At 45.0% G+C, this 21,563-nt stretch overlaps 1 protein-coding gene across 2 annotated transcripts in view; it reads left to right on the plus strand.

Annotated features, from left to right (window-relative positions):
• TTN1 (ARM repeat superfamily protein) overlaps positions 1 to 20,750 on the plus strand; it is a 130,211-nt gene extending 109,461 nt beyond the window's left edge. The window contains exons 11-17 of one of the 2 annotated variants that reach the window (XM_086492562.1): positions 16,068 to 16,276; positions 18,113 to 18,340; positions 18,424 to 18,948; positions 19,029 to 19,331; positions 19,595 to 19,639; positions 19,723 to 19,908; positions 20,137 to 20,274. In XM_086492562.1, the coding sequence (XP_086348688.1) occupies positions 16,068 to 16,276; positions 18,113 to 18,340; positions 18,424 to 18,948; positions 19,029 to 19,331; positions 19,595 to 19,639; positions 19,723 to 19,908; positions 20,137 to 20,151 (1,511 nt within the window). In that variant the 3' untranslated portion in view covers positions 20,152 to 20,274. Of the gene's footprint in view, positions 1 to 16,067; positions 16,277 to 18,112; positions 18,341 to 18,423; positions 18,949 to 19,028; positions 19,332 to 19,594; positions 19,640 to 19,722; positions 19,909 to 20,136 lie in introns of both variants that reach the window. The other variant, XM_086492561.1, reaches the window with a different exon arrangement.
• The last annotated feature ends 813 nt before the right edge of the window (positions 20,751 to 21,563 follow it).

Raw genomic sequence — 21,563 nt, forward strand, 5'->3', positions numbered from 1 at the left:
ACATGAGTGCTAGCTCATGTTTTCCGCACACTCAGGAGTTGCTACCATATTATCGTAGTGATGCGAGACCGCACTTAAGACTTCTAGCGCACACATTTAGAAATGTCAGGGCACTTTTGTCCCTCGTCGGGAGTTTTTTTTTCCCAGCTTGTGTATATGCCCATCATTCTAGGGTTGTATCAACAACTCAATATCAGTAGTTCCTATGTTATATGTCCTTGAGCTTCTCTTTCATCTTCTCCATGTGTGCGTATTTTGTATCTGTATTTCCAACAACCTGAAGGGTAAATATCAGAGGCAAGTAGACAGGTGAAGATAAAAAAATCCACATCATTGGAGTACCAACTCAAGGTTGGAGTGTGAACCTCAATCTATGGGAAAACTCGCTTGCCATGTAGATTGCCATGTTTGCATTGACCATGTGATATCCGATATCCTTGTAGGCGTAAGCGAGTGCGATCGGGATGTCACAAGTGACAAGGTGGTGACGTGTCACGACTATAACTGATTGGATACAATAGAGTCGATTGGGAAGAGAATCCGATTGCCCAAGTCCAGGTACAGCAATCGGTGGATTGTGGTGGAATTTTTGCACGATTCTTGAGACTATATGAACTGATGCCAACGTCGTAGCATATGGACCAATTATGCGACACAACATGCTGAGTTTTGACGTGGCTGATGCTAGGAGCTTTTGGGCACTAGTTGTTACAAATGGGAGTGCACACGAACATCGAATATGCTGAAAATAAACAGAACTTGATAGAGAATAAGAGGGGAGAAGATCAACACAATACTGGGGACCAAAAGGTGGGTTGGGTCCCCCCCCCCACCCCCACCCCCCCCCCCCCCCCCTCCCCCAAAAAAAAAAAAAAAAAAAAAACGTGACACGTGGCAGGGTACCGACGGTGGTCTAATGGACATCGTGGCCAGGTCACCACCACCACTCAGTTTGGAGATAGACTTAGCTAACTGGACATTTATGAACCGTTGGTGGCTCTTTATGATTGTACATATGAGTAGTCGTTTTGGGGTCATTAGCAGCATCATCTTCATAAACGGTCGAACGTAGTCGTTTAGAGTGAGTCTAGACAGAGAGCACTTATTCACCATCCCTGCACATCTGAGCCTCGACACCCCATTGTATTTGAGAGTCCTGGGCTGGAGCTGAGTGTGCTGCCATGCCAAAGTCTGTATCAGTTCCTTGAGATAGTCGAGTCATTTGTTGTGGTCTACTGTTGCTGTTGTGTCTCTGTGAGTTCAATTGTTGTCTATTGTTACCTGTTTTCCGTCTGTTTTGAGTGAGATTGTCACGCACATTGCACTGAGGAGCACCCATTGTAGAGAGCACGTGTCACGTGACACATCCAACCCTATGTGTCAGTGGACAAGCTCCAGCATGATCAGGGTTCAGTCAATCCAGTCAGTCTAGATTAGAAGTGATCTAGCACTTTTGTGAGTCTATTCGTAGACCGTGCATGCCCAGTCACTTAACGTAGATGTATATCCTCTGGTTGCACATAGCATGATCATCAATATTCCCTTCAGAATCCATCAAATTCAGTTAGGGGAATTTTCGAGTGCATTTAGCCTATTTTCCCTATTTTTGGTATTTTTCACTTATTATTTTTAAGTGACTTCCCAACAAAAGTAGGTAGGGCAATTTTGCTAAGTTTATATATAAGCAAACCCAAGTTAGCACTTTCTGGCAAAAGAGGCAAAAGGAGCACACGCTCAACAGGCACCTTCTCAGCAAGAACCCATTAGAACCCTTAGCGTTTTGGTGTTCCCTCATCGCCACAGATACCCTTAGGGTTTTTGGATTCCCTTAGCACCTCCCCAATACCTAGCGTTTGCAGATTTTCTGGATCGCCATCAGCACTCAGCCCTAGCGTTTTCTAGACCATCGCCAGTAGTACCGAAAATTCAGCGTTTTCACTAACGCTCAGCAGGCAGCCCCAGCGTTTTTGGTTTTCAGCCCATTCCGCATCAGATGCAGCAGCGTTTTCAGCATTAGACACGGTAGCAGATTTAGCCCTAGTTGGTTGCAGATATCCCCATTTTCAGCCCTCGAAAACGCAGCCAAAACAGTCATTTTCAGCCACCCAAACAGCCCCGAATTCAGCAGATAGAAGACCATAGATTTCAGCCCTAAAGTCGTCATTGTCATCGGCATAGTCCCAGATTGCATCAGTCCATTGCATCGTCATTGTACCACCTTGTGCAATCAATAAGTAGACCACTCTCACCGACGAGAGTGGGGCCTTCGGAGGAGGGTTTTACAACGTCTCTGGTGTCGTATCTCTCTTCTCTTCTATCTCTCAGTCTCATACACTTGCACGCACAGTGTCCATTCACTTTGTTTGTGATCATAGCACTTTCCACTAAGAACGGAAGGCTCTACCTTCCATAAGAACGAAAAGGAACCTTGAGCACAGTTCGGAGTACTCATCTTGAGCAAAGCGCAAACAATCATTCCGTTGCACCTAACATTGGTATCAGAGCTTTGGCAGTGTTTTGTATCACTCAAGGAAAGAACCACAAGAATCGCAAGAATTTTTTTTGCTTGTTGCGATCGCACGAACCCAAGTTCGCTTGGGCGTGTCGATTCCTAATCGTGTTTTTTGAAGAGTGACATGAATCCCAAGAAAGAAGGGCTTGTGCAGCCTCCCCTTGTCTCTTTTCACTCATTGAGAGCGGACCGTGCACTTAGCGGCTGGCCAATCGAGGTGAGGTGGGAAAAAGCAACCTTGGTGTGAGCGCAAGGCCGCCAAGGGGTGCGCCCGCGGAAAAGAGTAGAACCCGGGTGAAGAGAAGATCCTTTTGAAACGCGGTTTGCAAGCGAAAGAAAACCTCAAGACCCTCGAGAACCCAAGAACCTTAAGAACCCAAGTTCCCCGTGAACTTAAGAACCCACAAGAACCCACGACTTCAAAATGATCATCACTCGAAGCGGAATGGATACTTCGCTCGGAGGTGATGAGCATGAGAGAGGCGAAGAAGAATTTTCTCCACCAGGAGGTTTTTTCGACCCTCCCCCTTTGCCATCTAGGACACAAATTGCACTAACTCCAATGGAGGAGTTGGAGTTGTTGTTTATGCAACAGAATTTACAACGCGAAGCAAGAAATGCCGCAAGAATAGCAGCCATAGAGCGCACATACCAAGAAAGAATGGTAACCATAGCCCGTGAGAGCGAGCAAGCACGCTTGGCAGCCAAAGAAAGAGAAGCAAGATTTTATCGCGAGAACAAAGCACGAACGCAAGAGATGTTGCGACTCTTTTCTCAAGTTCAGGCACGGATGCAAGAGATTCGGGAAAAGAAGACTCTATCAGTCTCTTCTTCTCCAACGCATGATACACAGAATTTGCATGATTGTGATAAGCATGATGATTTGAATGACAATGATTTGCATGATGATTTGATTGACAATGATAAGCATGATGATTTGGATGTTCGTGATGACCATGATGATTTGCATGATCAAGATGTGATTTCTCACGAGCATGATGATTTGCATGATCAAGATGTGATTTCTCACAAGTATGATGAGTTGCATGAAGATGATGTGATTGTTCACAAGGATGATGTGTTAGTGGATGCTTTTTCTAGCGAAGCTAATCTCGTTGTAGATTCGATCAATCACGAAGAACTGATCTTGGCTTTCGCGTCGAGGTCCAAAGAACCCCCACAGGAGGATTCGATCATTCAAGAAGAACCGATCTTGGCTCTCGAGCCTAGGTCCAAAGAACCCTCACAGGAAGTATTATGTGTTCGCATGATTGATACGCACGCATTGTTCGAGTGTTTCATTCGTGATCGTTTCCTGTATTTTAGTCAGCGTCTTTATGTGATCCCTTTTCCTAGGCATGACATATTGTACGTTGAGCACGTTTCACTCATGAATGAGAACGAATGTATGTAGATTGTTCATAAAAAGCTGAATAGTATGTATGTAAGAAAGTCACATTCCATGTCTCTTCCTTGGCATGCCACAGTTGTTGAAAGAGCACGTGAAAGTATGAGCACCAAGCGTGGGCATTTCCATTGTGTTTTGCCACAATTGATTTCTCTAGATCAAAAGAGAAAGATTCGATCTCATTGTTTGCGTGTATGTGGTGAACGGTTTAGCACTCCGTCTCTATGTTCATCTACATTGCATACACAGTCTTTAGCGAAGACAAGATTTTTTCCATTCACTTTACATGGAATGGGTATGTTCATGGTTTTGTGTTGGAGATGGTTTCAGGAATTTTCAGCCATGGAGATTCTTGAAGAAGGAAGAAGCACGACTCTAGACAAAGTTGAAGTATCGAAGGAGCCACAAAAGACTTTGTGTCGCTTTCGGCGCGGCCCAAAGAAGCAAGCGTTGCAGACGTGATATCCCCCCATTTCAAGGTTGTAGCAGGCTACAGTGTCACTTTCACAGGACACAGTTAGTACAGTTGGTCTAGGCTGTTTCACACTGGACAGACCCTCTGGGCTGGGAGTGACATGTGGCAGTGGCAGGGTACCGACGGTGGTCTAGTGGACATCGTGGCTAGGTCACCACATGGCTGACATTTATGAGCCATTGGTGGCCCTTTATGATGTTACATATGAGTAGTAGCGGTTGGTCATCGGGATCACCTTTGGTCCAGCATCGTTGTCGAGAGCAGTGAGTCTATACACACAGCACGTCTTCACCATCCTGGCACATCTGAGCCTCGACTCCCCATTGTACTTGTGAGTCTTGGGCTGGAGCTGAGTGTGCTGCCACGCCAGAGTCTGTATCGGTGCTTTGAGATAGTCGAGTCACTTGTTGTGGTCTACCCTACTGCTGCTGTTGTGTCTCTGTGAGCTAGGGTGTGTCTATTGTTTCCTGTTTTCAATCTGTTTGAGTGAGATTGTCACGCACATTGCACTGAGGACCACCCACTGTAGAGAGCACGACACATTATCCGCGCTACAAGTACTCTCATTTTGGCGACCACGATGGGATCTCAACTGAAATCTCACTCTGTGAGGTGCAATCTTGAAGCTAGTTGGGTCTATCTAGCTTCGCCGACCTTGCCTTGCACTGTTATCCTCTCCCCTCCTCTCACATGGTCCAACTGTTCTCTCGCCTTGTCCAACCTGTCCTCGTCCCTGGCTAGTTCTCCTCGACCCTGGTTTACCCTAGTCTAGACCTCGTCCCTGGTCCAGCTTGGTCTAGTCACTTGCCTGGTCTAGTAGAGTCTAGACCAGTCTTCAGCCAGTTCAAGGTCTTCTTGCCCAAAGCTTGGTTGGGTTGGTGTTCACTGCATGACACATACAAGGCGGTCAGTCGAGCGTCAAAGCGCACTACTGAGCCCTCTGAAGCACTACAACAAAAGACGACCCTTGACACCTAGTAGAAGTCCATCAACCTCATCACCTATACCTCCACATACGACTTCACCCATTCCTCCCTCCGGTTCCACATCTTCCAGATCACCTTCGCCAGTAAAGCTCTCTCCTATTCTGCTACAGCAGGCTACTGAGCAACAGGTTCAGCAAGGAGCCATGGAGCCGTTGGCTAGCGTTTTGGCTAAGGTAAACATCAAGTTCCCTACATTCAAAGGACTCTCTTCAGAAGATGCTGACGACCATGCAAGGAGGTTTGTATCTCTCTGTAGGGGTCGTGGTCTTAACAGGGAAGATGCTTATTTGGTACTCTTTCCATCCACCTTGGATGGCTTAGCAGACAAATGGTACAGCCAGTTTGCAGAGAACCATTTTGCAACTTGGGCAACCTTAAGACAACAGTTTTGTGCATCTTTCAGGCCAGGAGACTACCAGGAGAAGGTGTTGGATGAGTTGGCCAACATGGTGCTCCAGCCAAAGGAGACCTTTGCAGAACTTATGACCAAAACCAAGTCTCTGGTTGCCAAGCTTCCCCAACAACCAGGTGAATTTATGGTTAAGAAGTGGGTAGAGAAGACGCTTCCCAAAAGTTCTCAGCAAAAAATACGAGAGTCTTCGACCCGACGCCACTTTGGAGGAGTTCATCGCAGATGCTACGCGGATAGAGGGGGCTAGGAAGCTGTTCACCAATCCCTCTCACATAGAGACCCCCTCTGTGTTTTTGGAAAGTCCTTCTGATCCTTTATCTTCTTTACGCAGGGAACTGGAAGCCCTAAAGTTACAGCGAGCTCTTCAAGAGGAGAGGTCCTTCTCTCTTAGACTAGAGAAGCCTCCACATCACGAGGCATTGGAATAGATTAAGCGTGAGCTAGAAGAGCTCAAGTGTCATCAAGAGACTAAGGCTACGGTTTGGTGTAGCTCATGCCGCTCTCCAGGGCACTCTCCACAGGAATGCCCCCTTCGGGTTTACTGCCACTTCTGTGAAAAATTTGGACATGAGGATAAGGATTGTTACTACCTCAAGGGATTGCGACAAATACAGCAAAGTCTTGGTCCTACTCTTCAACAAGGGCCAGCACCTGCATCTAACATGTTTTCTCCTTGTGGCCATCCACACCATATGCCACCTTTGCTGACAGCCCCTCCTATGCAAGGTATGCCATGTACTTTTCCGTCTCAGAGCTTTTATCATACCCTTGCTCCCTCATCACCTCAAAGCTTCTATGCATCCACCTCCAACTGAATGCACCAGGAGCAAGGACCACCTCGCCCTTCGACTCGCCCTTTGAATCGGCCCATTTTATGCTACACGTGCGGGGAATATGGGCATTACCAAAGTAAATGCCCTCTGCCCGAAGGGTCCCCTCCCTGGCGTCATTGCCCTGAGATGAAGGATCACTACAGTAAGGATTGCCCTAAAATTCGTGCATCCACGGCTTCGAACCCAAGTCAAAGCCAGACTGAGTTTGCCTTTCCCAAGCTCAATTTGATAGCAGTTAGCACTGTTTCTCAGCCGCCCCCTTCTACCCACGTGGCTACCCCTCGAAATAAGCCGCCGCAGTTGGCAGAGGAGCCATCGAGCGTCCTCACCCGAGCCCAGAGAGCCGCTCTCGGTCTTAGCATTCCATCAAGTTCAACTCCCCCACACATTCTCACACCAGTGGATACCCTGCCTACAGCTGTTAACAGGCCATCCCCTAGTGCCATGAAAGAATCCAAATCTTTGCTCTCACATATTGATGAAGCTTTCTTGGAAGCAATTTCCGATCTACAGAAGATCAAAGTACTAGAGGAACAACAACAGGTAGAAAAAGCGAAGCATATAGCAGAGATAATCTTGAAGAACACTTTCCAACAAGTGTCCCTCTATGACATGTTGCGGCTAGATGGGAGTTTCAGAAGTGACACCCTTGCAATTATATAGTCACTTTACCCTGGAGCAGGTCCTAGTGGCGGGCACCTCCCAGTGCGACCGTCAGAGTCCTATATGATATCCAATCTTGTTGCTCCACTCATTGATTATAGAAGCCCTCGCCTGACAGTGTCCGTTTTGGGTCGACAATTCTCAGGAGTGATAGTGGATGGTGGATCTGGCATCAACCTGATGCCCGAGTTCACTATGTTAGCTCTAGGTCTACAACCTACTCACCCTGCTCCCTTCACAGTTACATTGGCCGACCAACGGACAGTCTACCCAGTGGGCATAGTGGACAATGTGCCTCTACAGGTACAAGACTTTACTTTTAACTTGGACTTTGTTGTGGTTCGTCTTCCTCAAGTTGAGGACGGATTTCCTTTGCTCATTGGAAGACCATGGCTATGACACACTAAAGCACTTCATGATTGGGGAAACGACGCAATGTGGATACATACTTCTGGCTCCTCGATGCAACCTATTCTCTTAGAAGGTGGTATGGATCCCGTGGTGCAGCAAGTTTCTTTGTCAATGGAAACCAAACCTGAACAAGAACAGCCTACTACACCTGAAGGGTCAAATGAAGATCTGCTGGAGTGGTTAGAGGCTACCAAATCTATGCCTTGTTATGGAGTCTCTATTCACTCTTTGCATGAAGGTACACCCTCTTTCAATGTTTCCACAGTAACTAAACCCAATGAGCCACCTGAGCCTATGAAGAAGCATAGAAGCAGTAAGAAATCTCGACCACAAGAGTTCACCACCCTTCAAACATCAGCCTCAGAGATGTCTGCTGCTATGACCAAAACGAAGCTCTACTCTGGGTCTGGCGAACTCCCTTCACAGAGCCCGGCCTGCTTGACGAATTCCTTACTCTTGATAATTATCTTGCTGATGATAGTTCATTGTGTCCTTGGCCCTTACCTTGCTCATCATGGTCTGCTACCTCTTCTCCCTTTTCCAACTCCCAACTCTACCCACCTCTCTCCCAACTCGAACCTACCCACCCCCTCCCTTGGCCTTCGCCCTAGTCCCCCCTCACCACCTACCCACTCAACCTCACACCCTCGCCCTAGTCCCTCTCCCTCTTCATTGCCCAGCTCTCGCCCTATTCACCCCACCCCCTCCCTGCCCTCGCCCCTTCCCTCCCCCCACCCCCTTGTCTATCCCTCTCGCCCCCTGTCCACTCGACCTCGTCCCCTAGTCCCTGGCCCCTAGTCCCCAGCCCCCCTTGCCCCACCCCCTACCCTCCCCTCCCCCTTTCCCCTCGCCCCTACCCTCCCCCTCACTTACCCTCACCCCTACCCTCCCCCTCTCGCCCCTACCCAACCCCTCGCCCCTACCCTCCCCCTCACCTCCCCTCGCCCCTACCCACTCCCCCTCCCCCTCGCCCCTATCTAGCCCTCCCTCCCCACCCTCGCCCCTACATACCCCCTCTCGCCCCTACCCTCCCCCTCACCCCTCACCCCTACCCACCCCCTCCCCACCCTCTTGACCCTACCCTCCCCCTCACCTTGCCCTCGTCCCTACCCACCCCACCCCCTCTCGCCCCTACCCTCCTCTCCCCCCTCGTCCCTACCCACCCCCTCACCCCTCGCCCCTACCCACCCCACCCCCTCTCGCCCCTACCCTCCCCTCCCCCCTCGCCCCTACCCACCCTCTCCTTCCCCTCGTCCCTAGCCAGCCCCCCTCGCCCCACCCCTACCCTCCCCCTTCCCCCTCGCCCCTACCCACCTTCTCCCCTTCGCCCCTATCTAGCCCTCCCTACCCCCTCAGCCTTATGGTCATCCCTCCTTGCGGTGTTACTCGGGCTTATGGTCATCCCTCCTCCGTTCGAGAAGAGTGTTGTTGCAAAAAGTGTGGCAAGGGTATTTGCAAGCATGGACCAGGTCATTTTCCTCTCACTATGGTTATCAATAATAAAGATGCGTTGGATCCAAACCGAGCATATCTCTTTGATGTGGAGCTTTTTTCTGTTTAGGCAATTGGGATTCTTGGATTATGCAATCATACTGAGTCGCGCCTATCCAAAGGCTTCAAACGTTTGCAAGCAGTGCAGTGTGTCTAAACTCCAATTTTGGGCCTAGAACCTGCTTCAAGAAATAAGTGCAGATGCAGTACCTAATGGTTTTCTTTCACAGTTTTTTCAGTATTTCCTCTCATCGAGACGGTGAGCTGTTTTGTGGCGGGCAACTTGTAGCAGGCTACAGTGTCACTTTCACAGGACACAGTTAGTACAGTTGGTCTAGGCTGTTTCACACTGGACAGACCCTCTAGGCTGGGAGTGACACGTGGCAGTGGCAGGGTACCGACGGTGGTCTAGTGGACATCGTGGCCAGGTCACCACATGGCTGATATTTATGAGCCGTTAGTGGCCCTTTATGGTGTTACATATGAGTAGTAGCGGTTGGTCATCGGGATTATCTTCTTCACCTTTGGTCCAGCATCGTCGTCGAGAGCAGTGAGTCTATACACAAAGCACGTCTTCACCATCCCGGCACATCTGAGCCTCGACCCCCCATTGTACCTGTGAGTCCTGGGCTAGAGTTGAGTGTACTGCCACGCCAGAGTCTGTATCGGTGCTTTGAGATAGTCGAGTCACTTGTTGTGGTCTACCCTATTGCTGATGTTGTGTCTCTGTGAGCTAGGGTGTGTCTATTGTTTCCTGTTTTCAGTCTGTTTGAGTGATTGTCACGCACATTGCACTGAGGACCACCCACTGTAGAGAGCACGACACATTATCCGCGCTACAAAGGTGAGTATTAATACCGAGCTGCATGGCTTCTGCGTAGTCCGAATCTGTAAAAAAATCTTTGATGGCCCATTCTGTTGCGTGGATTGTACGAAACTTGAATTTCAAAAAGGACGGTAGTGCTATCTTCTATGAACCGTGCCAAAAGTGATGCAGAATGAACAGCTCCGGCTCCATGTTCTCAACTTTGCCTACGATCTTGAGACTTGTGCTCGCCCTTTCCAAGAATCTCCTTTGGGGGATCTCCGTGAAACAACGTCAACCAAAAAACACAAGAAATGATGTGCATTGACCATGAGTTAGGCAACCACAAATTAAGACACATCTTTTACCTTGTTCATGTCGAGAAATGGACTATGCTTCTCTAAAGACTATGGGTGAAATGTAGATAAAAAATGTGACGAAGTGCCATATTTTCCAAAGAGTCCTTGCCAAAAATGTGATCTAAATTTGACATCTCTATTTGACACAATCGAATTTGGCTAACCACAAAGGGGATACCAGTGCTTAATGAACAAACATGTTATATCTTGTGCTGTTACCTTGGCCTTACAAGGAATTAACATGCAGAAATTGTTGAAACGATCAAACACTGTAGTATTCCTTGAATGCAAACTAAGTGGAAGATTAGTCATAAATCCATGGAAATGTACTTAAATGAGCCTTCGTGAATAGGTAGGAGCATCAAAAGACCTTGTTGCTTCCCCCTAGGGGCTTTCACTTTTTAACAAATGGAACACTGTGTGATATACTTAAACACACCTTTTCGCAATAAAAGTTCTGTTTACTTGCTCTAAAGTGGTAGTTATGCGCGTGCCTCTACGCCCACCGGTGAGTGCACATAGTAGCCATGAAGTTTCGAAATGTTGCGTATGAAACGAGTTTCAAAAGTTTCGAAATGGTTACATATGCTTTGGGATGAAGCAGATTACATGGGCCTTTGAAACGTTCAAGAGAAGTTTTGAAACGTTTCATGAAGCTTCTTTGTTGAAGAAACGAGTTTTTGAGTAACTATGTGAGTGCATCATGTGCATCGTGCAATATGGCTTTCCTATGAGAAGTTAACACACAAAGATAGCGATGAAAATACAAAAGTTCGTCACGAATGAGAGACTTGAAAAATCTATACTGACTTTTCATGCTATCACGACTATGGATCTTGACTCCAGAGCCGAGATTTATCCTGCATGACTGATCTTATCTGCAACTGTGTTAGCTTTACTAGAAACATAATCAATCAGACCACCAAATTGCTCACAAGACTGGAACCATTTAGCTTGACGTTCACTCCAAGGTGTACTGGATACACATTGCAGCCACTTGAGGGCTTGATGATCCTTATGAACAATTAAATCTCTATTATGCAAAAAATGCTTCTCATGCTGTAGAGAATGAATGAGAGAAAGAGGTTCCTTTTTCATGCATTGATTGATTCTTTTCTAGAATGTGTAACTGTGTACTAGGAGTGCTACTTACTGCATGTTTTATCCTCTTTCAAAACATGAGAGTGAGAGATTAATGACCAATAAAGTGGTTTGCCATCCTGCTCAAGATGCTTAGCTAATTATGCCTCTTGCCAAGCTTGATACCAATTAATGGCATCACTCGACAAATATATGGCATCGCTTTTCTTAGTATTAGCAAAGTAAGCGTTAAATTGATGCAACCAAGAGTAAATCAAAGATGCATTTATCTTGCCATCATACTTATTGAAAGTCAACTTTTTAGTGATTGGACAACTCTACCTCGTCTACGTGATGACTTGCCGATTTCCTTGAGTGGATCGCTCTTCGAGGAGAGCACGTGCAGGACCAAGTCTTGCATGCATTGGTCTCGCAGTTTTTCGCGCTCTAGCTCCATAGCTGCCCTCTTTTCTTCAACTGCTATACGTTGAGCTTCTTGTTCCCTGACGGCTTTGGCCCGCACAGCCTCCTGTTGTAGCATCATCTCCATCATGGACTTCACCAAAGCCTCCATAGAATTTGGTGCAATCCGTGGGGTAGATGGGGATGAAGAAGGATTTGGAAAAGGTTCTCCAGGTGTAGGGATTGCTTCTCTCATTTCACTCTCATCACCTTCATGCAAGGTATCCATTCCGCTTGGGCGATGACCGTGCACTGAATACTAGGATACTTGGGTACTTGGGGTTCTTGGAGTATTTGGTACTTGGGGTACTTGGGTACTTGTGGATTCTTGGTACCTGGTAACGATTGCAATCTGTGTTTAAGAAGGCTTTTCTCTTACCCAAGCTCAACTATTTCTTGTGGGTGCACCCCTAAGCAGTCTTGCGATCGACACGCCCAAGTGGTCTTGGGTTACGTGCAATCTCAAACAAAAAAAAATATTTTATGTGGTTCTTTATGGCTTAATGGCCCTTAAGAGAGAGCGATGAAGATAGGGGACGCGCCTGATGCGTGATGCATTAAGGGTAGGGATGGCGGACCAGGAACACAACTTCTTTAATAAAAATTCCTTGAGAGGTCCTTTAGGTTCTTTTCTTGAGTGATGATACTAAACATTTCCAAAGAGCTCTAATACCAATGTAATGTGCAACGGAAGTGATTTATGGTGAATGCTGAAGATGAGTGCTCGGTGCGTACTCAAGGTTCCTTTTCTTCATGAGAGAGTTGTTTTTATTTCATGGAAGAGATGTGTCAACACTAACAGAGAGAAGAGAGAATGATACTGTGACTGAAGGTTTTGTGAGTGACAGAGAGAGGATGAAGACTAACACCGGATGGGGTCCCACACCCCTCTCCAAGGGCCCCCCTCTCTATTGCTAGAAATGTGTTTGCTTTAGATTGCACATATGTTGTTACAATGGTCCTAGATGTTGAGATTTTGATGGGATCTTGCGGTGGATGCTTGGATCTAAGAGGCTAAGCTGAAATGCAAAAACGCTAGTGGAACTGACGCGATCTATAACCGTCGGTGAGGCTATGGCTGATCCACTATGGCCGACAACGAGGGTGGGTTGAAAACTGAAAAACGCTGGCTGATCTGAGGGCCGAATCTGAAGAAGCTGGAGTGATTGTTGGATCTGCGATTGTACGGCGAGGTAATGGTTGAAAACTGCTAACGCTGGGGTTGATCTAGTATTGCAGGTTGGATTGGGTACTGTAGGCTGATGCTAGGCAAAAACGCCAGGGTTGTTGGAGGTCATGGTGGAAAACGCTAGTATGTTGAGGTACTGCCGGTACTTGGTGCTTGTATCGAGGGTACTGAGTGCCCTAGGGTCACTTATATATGGAATTAAAGCTAGGCCGAGCAGATGGCTGGGAAGCCCCACGACTTATAATTCATGCTAATGTCACTTATGAATGGATTAATAATCCCATGATAAGAGGTGTTTCATATGGAGATACTACCTAGGCTTTGATACTGATGGACGATGCGAACCCTCTCCAGTGCCTACACCTACCAGACACTGGTTGTGCTCATGTGCAATCAGGGGGTATATAACTAATCTGAAGTGCTTGGACATGCACGTCCTGTGTAAAGGCTCGCAATGGTGCCAAAACACTTCCTAGGTTGTCCTAAACCCTAGAAGTAGGAGTTCGCTTGTCCATAGGCACATATGGTTAGTTGTGCATGTGACATATATCTTGGTCCTTGGAAAGCATAGGTCTCACACTGGTGGTGGTATGCTTGGGCATTAAAGTTTCCCATGTGGAAAACTTCCTCTAGTGTAGAGTACACCCCCCAACCCCCCAAAAAAAAAACCCAATCCTCCTCTTGTCCACAGGTACCGCCTGTGGGTGCAAAGTAACATAGGATGATGTATATAATCTGCTACAGTGTAATCTCTAAGCGGATATAAATGAAACCGGCCACTGGATCTCATGCTACAATCTGTATCCTGCTTTGCCTCTCCTGTCTAAAGAAAACGGCAACTCCTTGAGACCCTCAGGAAGTGTTCTGATGTGTACACTTCCGGTGGGTGGGAATCCGTGGATCAGCCGTTGGAGGTTATTAGTAGCCTCAGCATATGGTTCCTATGCAGGGCTTGATGCTTCAGTATCTTCGAAGGTGTTCACTGTCTGCCGTTGGCTGAGACCACTTGAAACCTATGGATTGAGCTCGATTGCGATGAAGAGGTTATGGTAATATGAATTTGATTCTAGAGAGAGAAATTGAGCTATATGTGTGTAGAGATGATAATTGAGCTACATGTGTGTAGAGATGATAATTTTTGAGCTATGGAGTAAGGGAGAGATGGGAATGGTGAAGAATATGAAAGAAGCCATGAAAGTTGCAGGTTTGAGTGAGGGATAGAGAGGAATGAGTGAGTGTGTGTGTGAAAGTAGGAAAGGAGGTGAGAGAAGACTATGGGTTACTTTGTGAGAAAAGTGGGCAGACTGGGTCCACTCAAAAAATCCTATTTCACCGCTGGTAGCTCCAAAAATTATGAAAACATTTGAGATGATTACTCAGCTTGTGGGCTACATTTTTTATGTTGATCACTTCTTCAAATTCCGAGTGCAGCCTACAAAGTTAGAAGGATTGCCCGTGAGGCAATTCATATATCCTGCAAGGATGGCAGTAGGCTATCATCCATACCCAACGGAGTAGTCCCTTGTTCTCTATAGAGAGTGGTTCACATCGTAGGCAGTACATGCCATGGTTTGAGCTATTTCCACCTTAGCTTATTGTTGTATTGTGGAGTCTCTCCCAGTGCTCCCTTACCTTGTACATGACATGCTTGTACTCTTAGGGTGTATAATTAACTGATTGAAGGATTGAAAAAAAAAAAAAAAAGAATCTGTCCTCCATGAGGCCTTTCCATACGCAATTAGCTCTTTTTTGAGCAAGTCATTGCTGATTTCAAGTTAGAACGTTGTAAACAATGTCTGCAGAATCTGTATAGATATCCAGCCCTGATATTGCAATCAAACACCCAATTAGACCTGTCATACATGTACTTCTGCCTCTAAATTTGAGCTCGCTGCAGTAACAACCAAAAACACTTGTAATGAGGTGAAGACAAACATTGCTGTTGAAGCATTTGCAGCAGTCCATGTCGCAGAATGTATTGTGTCTTTGACCGAGTCAAGCCTTCTAATTGTTTTTGCATATGAGCATTTTTTCCCCCCCTTTCCTTGCTAAGCACTACAGATGCAATTGACACGTTGTGAGAACAGGATATTACCTCCCTTGTACTAGTGATCAAAACAACTCTTTCCATGTCTGAACCATACGTTTTGTAAAATGTAGCTGAGAAGTCAGACAGATTCTGTGTTGTTACATCATCCATCAAGAGGCTTTTATCCAAGTTTAATGTGCACAGTACCTTATTTTTGGATGAATACAACAACCATATTATCAATGTATATTTGGACGAATGAAACAACTATAAAATTCTATTAAGGGAATCAATAGAATCGTGAAATAAAGTTCCTGCATGCTGTCGTGGAGGCTAGTATAATTTATCTTGTTTCTGTCACAAATCCTAGTCAACCCTGTTTTTTAAGTTTTTCAAGCTTCAATTTTTAGTGGAGGGAGAGCCCAAAAAAATATTTTCAAGGTTAGGTGATTCCCAATTAGATAAGAGTTTGTTATATGTATCATGTTTTCTGCTTCCATGTGCCTAACACCACACCAAATGACAAAGAAATACACAACACGAATGATGAAAGCCAAAGATTGCACTTCAAAGTAGATTGCACACAAATGAGGAAGTTTTCCATTAGCGTTGGTGACCCTGAAAGAATTGATTCATTTATCTGCTCTTCTGTTAACAGTTCATATGATCCTTCAGTCCTTTGTATTGGAAGCATTCAAACGTTGGAAATATATGTAGTCTTTTACAGCTCTAGATATGGAATCAGTCAATGAGTGCAGCAAAATGCAGTATTGACAATTTTTTAATTTCAGTCCAGAATTTTTTTTTTCTCCTTGTTGTCTTCTTTGCAAAAGTAGATGCTGTGTTTAAAAAAAATCTCTCTCGGCTTAGGTATCAGTTTAAACCCCAGAATATTTTGCACATTCCCCACAGGAAGCCAATCATTCATCCATTTGGAATTCGTTTTGTGCAGAAAAAGAGAGAGCACTAGCTGACATTGTTCCTGCCATAGAGAAAGCACGTTTGTATAGAGGCAAAGGTGGTGAGATAATGCGGGCAGCAGTTTCAAGGTTCATAGAATGTGAAGCACTAATACAGATCCCTTTGACAACTAATGCACAAAAGAAAACTATCTTGGACACTATCAGTGAGAATCTAAGACATCCAAATGGTCAAATTCAGGTGATTGCTAAGTTTGGTGCTTGATGACATTGATAGTTTGGGTCATGTCTTTTCTGCTCATCCTTATTGTCTCTTGCAAGTGTATTCATGTTGGCATCTGTTCATAGTAATTGTACCTATGTTGAGATAGAGAGCGCTTGTTTGTGTATACAAGTTCTATGTTCTCCCATTGGTTGGAGGGAGAATGGACTAGAAGCTCTGCGAATTACACATTCTGGAAAAAAGATTCTATTCACTTTTACAGGAAATCTTTACTAGAGCTAGTTGGCAATGCAACAATGGCATACAAAATTGAATATAGGCAATTAAAAGAAATTGCACAATCCACAAACGAACATGTAGCGGCCAAGTGGAAAGTTCCCAATAATGCAACTTGTGATGTACATTTTGAATCACCCATTCCACTTGCTGAGAAGAAATAACACTCCATGCCAAAGGATATCCCAAATGAAGAAAAATGTCTGTAGGTTGCATAATCTGGCCAGGCCACAAAGAAGTAGGCCAATCCTTAGCATTCAAGGTAAGCAGCTTTGATTTACGAAAATTGACACGCAAGCAAGCTACAAGAGGATAAAAACACAAAGCATTCATAACCATCTGCACACCAGAGGGATCAATACGCAGCATCAACATAACATCGTCAGCATAGGCTTGTTTTGCAAAACTAGTGTCCAAAGGTAGATCACCCAAGAAGTTGAATTGTAGGAAGCGATCGCATACAGTATTGCACTCAGAGGACATCATTGACGCACCAAATGTTAAAGAGGCCAGGCATAAGTAAGATTGCTGTCAATAATGGCCCTAGTGACAGTGTGATCATACAATGAATAAACCACATTCACATATGAAGACCAAAAATCTAACTTCAACATTGTTTCCGCAATAGGATTCGTGTGAACATAATCAAACACTTATTCAATGTCAACTTGTGTAACAATAACATCCTGTTTTTTGCAAGAACAGATCCTTCCATTAGTTAAGTAGACTACAATCTGCCCCTGCTAGAGAGGGCTACATCAAACATGTGGGGAGACTCTCCCAAGGAAAAGACAAGATATGTACAATGATGGTTAAATTAGGAATGGGAGGGGGAAATAACCACACATAACAAAAACATCTTGATCATTGTATTTTGCATATTCCATTCCCAAAAAACGCATTAGTGATATTAGCTGTGATATGTCGAGAGAGCACGTGCGCGCGTACACAGACAGACATAGTAATGCTAAATTGACTTGCTAGTGCAAACACCACGGAACAGCCGCTAAAGATTGGTACCTTCATTGTGAAGCAATGAGAACCCTGTTAAAGGTGAAATATCTTAGAAACAGTCATACTAGCCATAGTTCTGATATGTTAGCTCTTTTAAAGCGAAGCAAAAGGAAATAGTTGTCGAACAAAAAATTGGGAAAAACGGCAAACAAATCGTCTCGGTGAAACATGAGGAGATTGTGAGATCTCCAAACTGACTGGTGCATCATGTCCTTCTTGATTAAAAACATGAGTAGATTATGAGATTTCCTGACTGGGGCCTCCATACGAACATGACACAATGGAGAGATTAAAGAGTTTGATGCATTGTAATACTGTGAACTCTTATGCCCTTTTTATTCTTTCATGGGCTTGGCTCTGAAAGGTTTCCAGATTGCACATGCTTGAGTGTTATGTATATATATTCTGGACAGTAGCAAGATTCAAATTGTTCACATCAAACAATCAGACCTGTTCATTGCACCAGTTGTTATTTTTTTAACACTGCTTAGAAAAAGTTGCATGTATCGAATCTGCACCGATAACTCTTGATGTCGGAATAGACTGTTTTCCTGCTATCAACAGGATTGTGCAGTGGCAGCACTGAAAGCTTTCATCCGAGGATACATGGTCCCTGCAAAATCAGTTAATATTGAGCGGGTCACACTAAAGCATTTGCAGATTCTTCAGAAAGATGAGAACCCTGCAGCTAGGCGTGGTTCTGCACTGGCTTTTACTGCTCTACCACACAGCTTTTTGCTGCCTCATTGGAAGGAAATTGTTGCTACACTGGGAAAAGCTATTCACTTACAGGTAATAGGTACTAAGTTGACACTCTAAAGAGCTTAGTTAAAGCTTTGTCATGTGCCACTAGCTGAGTTGTAATTAAACTGCAGGAAAACCTAGATGAAAGAGATGCAGAGACGCGAGTGAATGCTGTGCGTGCTCTGGTAGCTGTCTGCAAAAGCTTATATGATGCTGGCAGTGAGGTGTGGATCTCTTCTCTGGATTCCGGAAAATCCCCTTTATCAGTCTTGAAAGGCCAAGTGATGGAGTCCCTCTTTGAGGCTCTTGATGACTATGCTGTAGATAACAGGGGGGATGTTGGCTCTTGGGTGAGAGAAGCCGCAATAGAGGGTCTCAAACAGTGCACAGAACTTCTGTGTTCAGCTATGGGTCCGAGCAAGGAGTCAATGCGACAGAAAGGCGAGGATGATTTGACTTGGTTCGATCATGCTCTTACAGTCAGGCTTGTTGGTGGCCTGATCAAACAGGCTCTGGAAAAAATTAATCGTGTGAGAGATGTGGCTGGCAGAACTCTTCAGAACATTTTACACAACAAATTAGTTGACATACCATGCATACCACACAAAGAGGCATTAAAGATTCTCATACCTGAAGATAATACCATCAATTGGGGGGTAAGTGTTGACCTTGAAATTAACAAGCCTGGGGTTAACCTGTCTGGAGCTGTTATTAAACGTTTATGCGGTTGACACAGGCTCCTGATGATGTGTTTCCACGGCTTGTTCCTGTGCTTCAATTTCCTGTTTACAGAATGCATGCTATGTCCGGGTTGGTTATTTCTATAGGTGGTCTTGGTGACTCACTTGGCAAGGTATCTCTTAGCTGTCTGCTGGATTTTCTTCAAGGTGAACATGCTTCTCTTGGATTATGCATCAAAGATACAGATAATCTTCTGCAAGACAACAGCATCAATGACCTGACCTGGTTAGGAAAAGTTCTCACATCAATTACTGAGACATATGCGAGTAACGACAGAGTCATTGTTCCTACATACAAGGTAATGATCCCACCCCCCCCGCCCCCCCACTGCAGTAAGATTTTTGCCAAGCATTAGAGAGTCTTTCAGAGGGTTTAAATCACCCCAAGCTCATGAAGGCCATTTATGTCTATATTTTTCGGAGGTAGTTGAGTTCTTAAAGCGATTGAATTGTAGCTTTTGGCAAAAACAAGTTATCTGCCACTGGCAAGGACAACTTACGTTTTTATTATTGCTGTGTAGCAAATACAATAAAGTTCTTACAAACTTTTCTATGATGGCAGTCCATTGATTTACTTTATAGCAAACGTGTATTTCCAGACACACAGGTGACTGATGTTCCTTAAGTGTTTATTCTGCTGTTGATGTCCAACGACATTCCATGTAACTTAACTTAAGTTCCAAAATGCAGGCCATGGATCATGATTGTGCACTGAGGATTCTGGCATCAGTTAAGGAGGAGCTTCATGGTTCTAAGGACATTGTTAAGATAATGGCTGGGATAAACGTACTCTCTCACTTGGCATCAATGATGGGATCAGTAGGAATGGAGTCTATCTCTCAGATGTTGAAACTACTGGGTCATCGGTATCCTAAGGTATGTATTAAGCCTTTTGGCCTATTATGTTTTTTAGTAACAAGGAATCGTTTGAAGGGAATGTTGACTCCTTTTCCTGAAACAATCCAAGCTCCGGTTAGATTAGCTGATTGCATATGAATGCTTGCTACATCCGTCTGAATCCTGCCTTGCAAGTTGTGGAATGTGTAATGAACCCCCAGAAGCTGATCAAATGACTACCAAACAAGCTGTCCGTGTGTAATACAGGTTTCTCTTCTTTGAACAGGTGCGTAAAACCTGTGCAGAACAGTTGTACATCTTGCTTCTGCAGAAAGGTGAAGAGTTTCTCAAGCCTGATGAGTTAGAACGGGCTGAAGATCTGGTGAGTGAAACAGTTTGGGATGCACCAGTGGATAGAATCAAAGATGAGAGGGAGCAGCTTGCTCTTTTGTTCAAAATTCAAAAGGAAGACATTGCTGTAAGAGCGTCTAAAATTCCCCAAGGGTGGCCGCTCAACTCCGCAGCCCATGATGAGAATGCTTCATATGCAGCTTTGTTGAATGAGCTTAGATGATAGCCATCATACAGGTTGTGGATTTTGCAGGCCCAAATGGAGTGTTCCTTCCCAACCTCTTTTTTCCAAGAGGAATCATCTCACAGGAGATTGTGGGTTTTGGAGTTTTGTCAGGAAAGAACCCCTTGGGATATGCTTGCAGGCTGGTAAAGCATTACACACTTGAAATGTCAATGTTGACACAATTTTGTCCTAAGGTTGGTACATTTTTGAAATAGCTTGCAATTTTCAGCAAGATCTGGTGTGATCCCCTATTTGTATCCAAAGATTGCCTATATGAATCCATATTGATAAATTATTGTGTGCATGTGTGGATATGTGGGTGTGAGCACTATTAAACTGATAAGAACTGATAAGCTGTGGAGAAAGGCTCTTACTGCAATTTGGAAGAGCCATTTGCCTCTGAAGGAACGACTGTTTCTATGGCGCTGCTTGCTGGGAGTTCTCCCTGTTGGAACTCTCCTTAGTGCGCATCACATCAGCTCTTCTCGTTGTGTCAGATGTCCAGCCTGTGATGAGACTCTCAGACACCTGTATTGGGATCGTCGCTTCACAAAGGTGTATGCACCTCTGCTTTCCCTCGGCATTTTTCCACAAACGGTTCTGGGCTTTTGGCATTCTCCCAACTTCCTTCAACGATTTTCCGTCTTCCTCACATGGGCCAGATATTGGTCTTGTAGTGCCAACGCCATTTTCGAATGTTCCGTCAGCATCATGCGGATCCCTTTACTTCGTTAAAGATTTCACTTAGGCAATCCTTACATTTTGCCCTTGATGTTGGGGACATATCCCGGATATCCTTCAGCTCTCCTATGTATGCTTTTAGAGCCTTCACATTAAGGAACACTTTTGTGTTCTATCTTTTGTATCTTATCTTTTTGATGGTTTTTCCTCACTTTGGGGTTTCCTATTTTTAAATTAATCAAAAAAGATTTATAGAAAAAAGTGTGAGGAGTAAGCTTTTTGTATGGAAGACCCTTCGGTTTTTGGTGGAAGTGGGAGATCTCCCGCCTCTCAGTTTTTAGTTATACTTTGACTGTTTCTACTTGTTTGAGTACTCCATCTCCCTGATAAGATAAGAGGATGCCTTTTTGTATTGCTACTCATTGTGGGCGTTTCG

The sequence above is a fragment of the Adiantum capillus-veneris genome, chromosome 20 (assembly GCF_014529385.1).
Source record: "Adiantum capillus-veneris isolate H3 chromosome 20, ASM1452938v2, whole genome shotgun sequence".
NCBI lineage: Eukaryota > Viridiplantae > Streptophyta > Polypodiopsida > Polypodiales > Pteridaceae > Adiantum > Adiantum capillus-veneris.